The sequence below is a fragment of the Ammodytes marinus genome (assembly GCF_949987685.1).
Source record: "Ammodytes marinus genome assembly, chromosome: 18".
In the NCBI taxonomy this organism is placed as follows: domain Eukaryota; kingdom Metazoa; phylum Chordata; class Actinopteri; order Uranoscopiformes; family Ammodytidae; genus Ammodytes; species Ammodytes marinus.
Window position 1 is genome coordinate 15,702,150 of NC_137222.1, and position 8,227 is coordinate 15,710,376.

The 8,227-nt window shown below is 45.5% G+C and overlaps 1 protein-coding gene across 1 annotated transcript; it reads right to left on the bottom strand.

Moving 5' to 3' along the window:
* Nucleotides 1–1,417: 1,417 nt before the first annotated feature.
* Nucleotides 1,418–5,621, bottom strand: nefma (neurofilament medium chain a; the record flags this gene model as incomplete). Its single annotated transcript, XM_080047275.1, has 3 exons — nucleotides 1,418–3,308; nucleotides 3,709–3,833; nucleotides 4,578–5,621. 3 exons carry the CDS (start codon nucleotides 5,619–5,621, stop codon nucleotides 1,418–1,420), a joined length of 3,060 nt encoding a protein of 1,019 aa, XP_079903401.1.
* Between the last annotated feature and the right edge of the window lie 2,606 nt (nucleotides 5,622–8,227).

Here is an 8,227-nt window from a genome sequence, read left to right on the forward strand (position 1 = left end):
ACAAATCACATTATTGGCAAAATTCTCCATTTTCAAGATCTGCATTTAATGACATCATCATATTTATCTGAACATGAATCTCAGTACAGCATTTATTTATGTGGCCACTAGCATTTGAAGAGAAATCAGTTACATGTATTTCTTGATTCATTAAATTAGCTGTCTCCACACGTTGGTATTGGTAATATTTTGTGTTTGAAAAATTATTTAAGCATGAGTTCAGTTAGTTTCCACATTTAATCACAAAATATGCAAGAATTATTTTTATTGAAAGCCATTCATTTAATTAGATTTATCGTAAAGCTCTTTTCTGCTAACTCGTGATACTTAACCCCTCTGATGTAATGTTGGATACCTGTGTGTATATGTAATTTCAAAGAATACACTTAAACATTAATATAAAATGACAAGACACCTTTTGTTTCATCTTCATAATGACATTTATTGAGCAAATGCTGCTGGGAAATCATTCATGATGATTAAAGTCATGGGATTGCAAACAGTAGCACCTCATTTATTTCTGTATTTAAATTCAAGTCCATCCTATGCATACAAGAATGCGCATTATCTGTGCATGAACAATATATTTTTTTTTCAGTTGCACTCAGGTAAACATAACAGACACTGATAAAAAGCATGTTTAAGGCTAGGAGTTTCTTCAGGTTTCGTTAAGCTTTGAACTGCTTCAGTTACTGGATGTATATGGTCATGTGTTCCATCATACCGCTGCCCCATCTTGTCTCTTCACTGTGAGTTGTGTATCTTGTTTTTAGTTTGCTTTTTTGGCTCAGTCTGTATCTTCACATGTCACGTAAGGCCTCTTCAGTAGAGGGACGCTCCCGCCCGGCCTGTCCCATTCCTTTTACTCAAACTAAAAAAAGAACTACTCAACTCTTAATCATACATCTCTCACTCTCCCACCCACACTACACGTATTCCTTGTACATATACACTCTTTGTACATTGTATTTCTACCATACATACGGATTAGAGGGGACCGTACTCCCCTCTCCTGAGCTGGCATGCAGAGACTACCCCTCCCTCCCTTGAGCTCACCCGTGAACTGCAGAAAGAAAGAAAAAGAGGATTAAAATGTCTCAGTCGCTCGCTTCCCCCGACCGCGTCTGCAGCGAAGCCCCCCTGTTTTTTTTTTTAAAGCTATCACTCAACATGCAATTCTTGAAACTTTGAAGCATTTAAGGTTTTGGCTTCTCTCTTATGATTTGTTTCGTATGTGTGAGAGTGGTTATCTTTAATACATCGCTCTAGCTGTATGATTTGTTTTATTTGTTATGTTAGTTCTGGTGTTGATTGCTTTGTCTTTCGGGTCTTCCTCCTCCTCTGGCCCCCCCCCTCTCCTCTACCACCACACACAACCCCCTGACTTCAGGTCAGCCGTCTTGGGGGAGTCTCTAGCTCACTCGGTCTCGGTCACCTGCTTGATGGACTGGGTGGAGAGCTTCTCGGTCTTCTTGGTGGAGACCAGCTTCTCCTGCACCACCTCTTCCACCTCCTCCTTCATGGTCTCGGTCACTGTGACGGACTTGGTGACGTGCTTGGAGCCGTCTTCTCCGGTGGTGATGGTCTCCACAGTCTTGGTGATGGTGACCTTCTGGCCGTCGTCCTTCACGGGGCTCTCGTCCACACCGTTGGCGATGACATCATCATCATCATCTTTGCCCTGGTCCTTCTCCTTCTCCTCGGCGCTGCTCTTGTCCACGTCGCCGTTCATGGCCACGTCCTTCTTCTCCACCGTCTTGTCGTCGCTCTTCTTCTCTGGTTTCTCTTCTTCTTCTTCTTGGGCAGTTTCTTTGGGAGCCTCGGGAGCCTTGGCGGCGTCTGTCTTGGGGGACTCGGCTTTAGGGGACTCGGCTTTGGGGGACTCGGCTTTGGGGGATTTGGATTTTGGGGACTCCTGCTTAGGGGATTCTGGCCTAGGGGACTGGACTTTCGGGGATCCAGCCTTTGGTGAGCCTTCTTTGGGAGACTCGGGCTTCAAAGATGTTGGCTTAGGAGATTCGGATTTGGGGGACATTGGTTTGGGTGATTCAGATTTAGGAGACATAGGTTTGGGTGATTCAGATTTAGGGGACTGGGGTTTAGGGGATTCGGATTTAGGAGACATAGGTTTGGGTGATTCAGATTTAGGAGACATAGGTTTGGGTGATTCAGATTTAGGAGACATAGGTTTGGGTGATTCAGATTTAGGAGACATAGGTTTGGGTGATTCAGATTTAGGGGACATAGGTTTTGGTGATTCAGATTTAGGAGACATAGGTTTGGGTGATTCAGATTTAGGGGACTGGGGTTTAGGGGATTCGGATTTAGGAGATGTGGGTTTAGGGGATTCAGTTTTGGGGGACTGGGGTTTCGGGGATTCAGTTTTGGGGGACTGGGGTTTGGGTGAATCAGATTTGGGGGACCCAACTTTTGGGGATACAGATTTTGGAGAATCTGGTTTTGAGACCTCTTCTATCTTCAAAGGTGCAGGCTTCGCTGCTTTCGTCTTAGGAGCTTCTGCCTTGGCGACGACTTCTTCTTCTGATTTGTCATCTGTTTTCTCTTCCTTCACCTTCTTGTCGTCCTCTTTGTCCTCCTCTTTGTCCTCCTTCTCGTCTTTGTCTTTATCGCCTGCAGCCTCCTCTTCTTCGGCGCTGGCTTCCCCCTCCTCTTCTTTGTCTGCGGCCGTCTCTTTGTCGTCAGGAGAGGCCTTGGACTCAGGGGCTTTGGAGCACAGCACTGTCTCCTCCACTTCCTCCTCGTCCTCTCCTTCTCCCCCCTCCTCTGCTTCTCCCCCTTCGTCGGCTCCCTCTGCGTCATCTCCCTTCTCTCCCTCGTCCTCTCCCTCACCTTCCTCTTCCTTCTCTGCCTCTTCACCTCCCTCTTCTTCCTCCTCATCATCACCCTTTCCCTCCTCTTCCTCCTCCTCTTCCTCCTTGGCGGGTGCACTAGCGCTGACTTTGGCTTCGGTGGCGGCTACGATTTCCTCCTCGCCCTCCGCCTCTCCTTCCTCTTCTGCTTCCTCTTCTGCTTCCTCTTCTGCCTCATCTTCCTCTCCCTCTCCCTCGTCTTCGTCCTCTGGCCCGGCTCCGAGCGTGGCCGACAGCTCTTGCGCTATCTCCGCCAGGGCCTCGTCGATGTCACTCTTTTCGTCTTCCACCCTGGTCTCCTCGATGATCTCCTCCACAAACTTGTGCTGCACCTTGAGCTTGGGAGTGACTTGTTTGGACTTAGAGATTTTGGCGGGGGTGACCACCTGGTGATAAGGGAAAGTGCTGAAGTGGGTCTCCTCTCCCTCCAAGAGTTTCCTGGGGACGACAAAATCATTTCATCATTAATCCATTTTATTTCCATTTTTTTTAAATACCTTGAAAAAAATGACTTGTCTCAGATATGTCATTACATTTCATTCAGACAAAATATGTTTGTATGTGTTTGTGTGATTAGTGTTATGTATTTAGTTATTGTGTTAGTATTTAGTATTTTGTGTTGTCTGGAAATGTGTAACAGTTGCTGCTGACTGTCTTGGCCTGGTCTCCCTTAAAAAAGAGATTCTTAATCTCAATGGGACCTTAAATAAATTAAATTAACAACAAATGTCATATGTTAAAGCAGTAAATATGGAGCCGGGAAGAGTAGCAGTGGTGTAAAATGTTTGAAGGTTAAATGTTATTTCTGAACCACTCCTCTAATGTCAAATCAGTATACCTGTATGCAGCGATCTCAATGTCCAGGGCCATCTTGACATTGAGGAGGTCCTGGTACTCGCGCAAGTGACGGGCCATCTCCCATTTGGTGCTCTTGAGCTCATTATCTAGCTGGTGGACTGTCTCCTGAGGGAATAAAACAAAGCAGACGCAATACAAGGTTGATTAACAAAGCAATATGCATGGTAAAGCTATATAATATTCTGCATATTCATTTAAATGAACTTTTATGGGTTCTCTTTGTTCGAATAAACTCTGTAAACTCTGTGCGCCAAAGGCCGCTGCTTTAATTTATTCTGACGCAATTCAGCATTCTTGGTGCAGGTCTTTCAAGGACAGCCTCTATGCTTGTCAATACATCCCCACCCCGCCCCTACCTCAAAATCTCAGTGGGGTGATGTGAGGACAGAGCCAATGCAGGCATCGACCCATGCCTCTGACTCAGCAAGAGAGAGAGAGAGAGAGAGGGTCTGCTGCAGTGTCTCCCTCTAACAATTCCCTGACACTTGGAAATCTCTCAAGCTTGTAAAGAAAGTCAGAGCTGAGTTGTAAATTGCAGTGATGAACCATTACGCAGCAGAAAATGTTTTATCACAGGCCCACCCACAGCCAATATACAGTATAGGAAGGGAAAAATGAATTTGACTGATTGAGTCCCTCAAATGCAACCTGCGTCACAAAGATATAAAACATATGAAATAATATGCAGATTAACTTCTATTTATAATCATTCAAACTTTGATTATTAATTATTTAACACAAAAACGTTTGTTTAATCGCAAAATAAAAAATTAAAATTAATCTTATATTAAGTATATTTATTTCAACCTTATATCTCATTTTAACAGCTCTTTGCACGGCTCTCCATACCTGAAGGCTGGACAGGTCGCTGTTGTGGCGGTCCTCGATGTCGTTCAGCTGCCTCTCCAGCGAGTCTCTTGTCCCGCGGACGGACTCCAGTTCCACCGTCTTGGACTGCAGCTGGCGGCGGTAGTCGCTTATCTCGTCACGGGCGGACTTTATGGCGTCTTTGTTCTGCTCTGCGGCCTCGGTGAGCTTGGAGTAACGGCACATGAACCAGTTCTCCACCTGCTGCAGGTTCTGGTTGGAGTGGCCCTCGAGCTCGCAGCGGATCTCCCGGAGCGCCTCGGTGATGTCCGTCTTGTGGAGGTCTTTCCTCTCCACGGTTACCTGTGACGCCTCGATCTGGGCAATCAGGTCGCTCACTTCTTCTTCGTGGTTGTTGCGGATGAAGGCGATCTCGTCCTGCAGCGACTGAACTTTCTTCTCCAACTCTGCCTTCATCAGCTCCGAGTCGCCCGTGTCCTTCCTCAGGATGCGGATGATCGCCTCTGTCTCCTCCCGGATGCGAGCCTCTTCGTCGAAGCGGTCCCTGAGCCGCTGGATGTCTTCCTCGATGTGGTCGGTGTCGAGCTGGATCTGCGCCTTGTCGTGGTGGATTTGCTCCAGCATGGAGCGCAGCTCCTGCAGCTCCTCGTCGTAGAGGTCGCCCAGCTGGGAGCGTGACACCTGCTTCTGCCGCAGTGCCTGGATCTCTGCCTCGATCTGCTTGTTTTGCTGCTCCAGGTAGTGCACCTTATCAATGTAAACAACAAACCGGTCGTTGAGCCCTTGAAGTTGCTCCTTCTCGTTCGATCGCTTGTAGTCTCCGTTCAGCATGGAGGTCTGGCTATAATCAACGCTGTCGGCGGAGCTGTAGGCGCGAGACACCGGCATATTCACGCTCCTCTTGTAAGAAGAGGTCATGGTGGAGCCGGGGCTTGCCCTGGACCAGGACTGGGATCGGAAGCCGCTGGAGGGGGTGCCGGTCGAGCGGCCGTAGCCGTAGCTGGTCGTCCTAGTATCCATACTTCTCCTAAATGGGCTCCCTATCGTATCCACCGGGTAACTCATCCGGTCAGTCAGAGGACCGTATGGGGAATGTGCGCAGGAATGAAGGGGGACCGTACAGGAGGTGGTGGAGGCGTGTATGTGGGTGTATATGTGTGTGTGTTATGTGTGTGTGTAGGTGCAGGTGAGTGGTGTATGGCTCGCACAGCGACTGCGACTGAAACCTTCTCTGTCTGCTCCTTATATATCTGAGGCTCTGTCTCTAACAAGGCAAGTACAGGCAGTTTTGTATGGTCCGTTGACGGAAGGGAGGGGGGGGCGCATCCCCCCCAGGGCGTCTGCCAATGGTCCCGAGTCCCGTTCAGTTTGAACCACGTGGGCTAGAGGCGCTGTATGGGTGTCCGACAGATAGAAAGAAGGAAAGGAAGAAAGAAAGACAAAGTATAGATAGATAGATAGATAGATAGATAGATAGATAGATAGATAGATAGATATATAGATAGATAGATAGATAGATAGATAGATAGATAGATAGATAGATAGATAGATAGATAGATAGATAGATAGATAGATAGATAGATAGATAGATAGATAGATAGATAGATAGATAGATAGATAGATAGATAGATAGATAGATAGATAGATAGATAGATAGATAGATAGATAGATAGATAGATAGATCCTTAAGTCAAGACAACAGCTTTGGCCTGTCATTTCAGCACCATGGACAGCGACCAGTCGGTTGTTTCATTGTACCAGTATATTTAACAGTTTAGTGAAGTGAAATCAACATGAGTGCAACAACTAAGAACGGTCACAGGATTACCACTGGTGACACAGGGTTTCTGAGATGTAAAGATTAACATTGAATGTGTTATACCAAATTATCCTCAGCTACTTCGACTCCATGCGTGTCCCTGATCTTCTCCACTAAATGAGTGTGTGTTGATTATGGAGAAGACATGATTTAAGTATATGACTAAAAGCAACAATTATTCATATATTTCATCAGTTGTTCTATGTGCATTTAAAGTGATAAAAAAGCTTGATGATTTAAAGTTTGATGTGTTGCTATATAAATCTACCGTTGAAAAGTACTTTATCCATTCATGTCTAGAAACGAATCACATTGTTCTAATTTTTTTATTTTAGAAAACATCAGTAAAACAAAAAACTTTACATATCAAACACCATAACACGTTAAAATTGATGGATAATCTTTTTTTTAAAGTATGTAGTTTTGACATTACAAAAACATAACTATTAAGAGAGTTTGTACGGTCTACATGTAGAAGTTTTTACCTGTAGTAGTTTTTTTAACATCTTTAAAGCTATCTGTCAGATCCTCACTGTAGGCATAAAGCCACATGGGACTTCCATCCATTTGCTGAGACATTATTCCACCAACGGTGAAGCGTCAGTCAGTGTGGGCGGCCTGTCCAGTGGCTCAGCACTCACGGACAAGATATTGATCCCCTATCAATCTTGATTATTTACCATAATCTCAGGTCACTCGGGTCAGTACGAAATGGATGGAGGCAATGCACCAAAAACGTCTGCGCTTTTGCTTTTTGAGCATCCATTACTTAATGCATTTAATGCTGTCAACATTATTATCACACTCCTCAAGGTGTGGCCACACCGTCAGTCCTGCAACATAAATATAAACGATATTAATGAAGATGAACATATGTTGTATTTGTGCTAGTTAAAGTAATGAATATCTCAGAATTGATGTGAAGTTGTCACCTTTAAAAGTCTGCTGTTATGGCTCTAAAGTGTTCGCAGAGAATTTATTCTGCTTTTCAAAACTGACTTAATTGTTTGCCATTAATCACCTGTCTATATTTTCTTGTCCCCCTTTATTGGCTTTCCACAGCAAACCTTAGTCAAGCAAAGCTAATGCAAAGCATCAATCATGGCCAATTTAAGGTTGCTTTAGAGACAGAAGGGCAGACAGACAGAGAAATGGAGAGAGAGAGAGCTAGACAACAAGAGGGAGAGAGATACGGTCACAATGACTTTCTCCTCCTGTGTGTGTTTGTATGTGTGTGTGCGCTTGCCTATTTTTAGCACTAATATGTAATGTAAATTATTAGACTCCACAAGCCGCACCCACAACCTCAGCGCTTGCTGACGTTACAGTGTCCTTGACCGCTGCTCTGTGAATCTCTCAGTGCAGGCCCCTTCCTGCTGGCTGCAGGATTTTGGACGCATATATTTTATTGTTGGGCTGTTTCCCACAGAACCTTGAGGTGCTTTTGGATGCCCTATAAGCGGGCGGCGGTGGTGTGATGTATACAGCAGGGTGAGGTGCGTGTGTGGGTTGGGCAACAAGAAAAAAACAGGGCAGTCGTTCAACATCAGGTCTGGGCTCCAGCGCACTGCAGAAGGATTGGAGTGTTTTCAAATGGCACTGCAGTAGAAACAGGCTCCAGCAAGGCAGACGAGCCCATCCCAGTCATGGCCCTACTCAGTCCCAGCCTCCAAGTCTTTACCAGGTTGTGCAAGTCCACAGAGGCAGTATGGATTAGAGATTAGAGAGAGCGAATTTCCATTTTGAATGAGGTCAAGGCATGGGCATCTTAAGGTGACAGAGTGCAGGGATATGTTGCTATACATGCTGATGCAGAGAATACAAGGAAAGCATGACCTTTCATTCAGCTGAG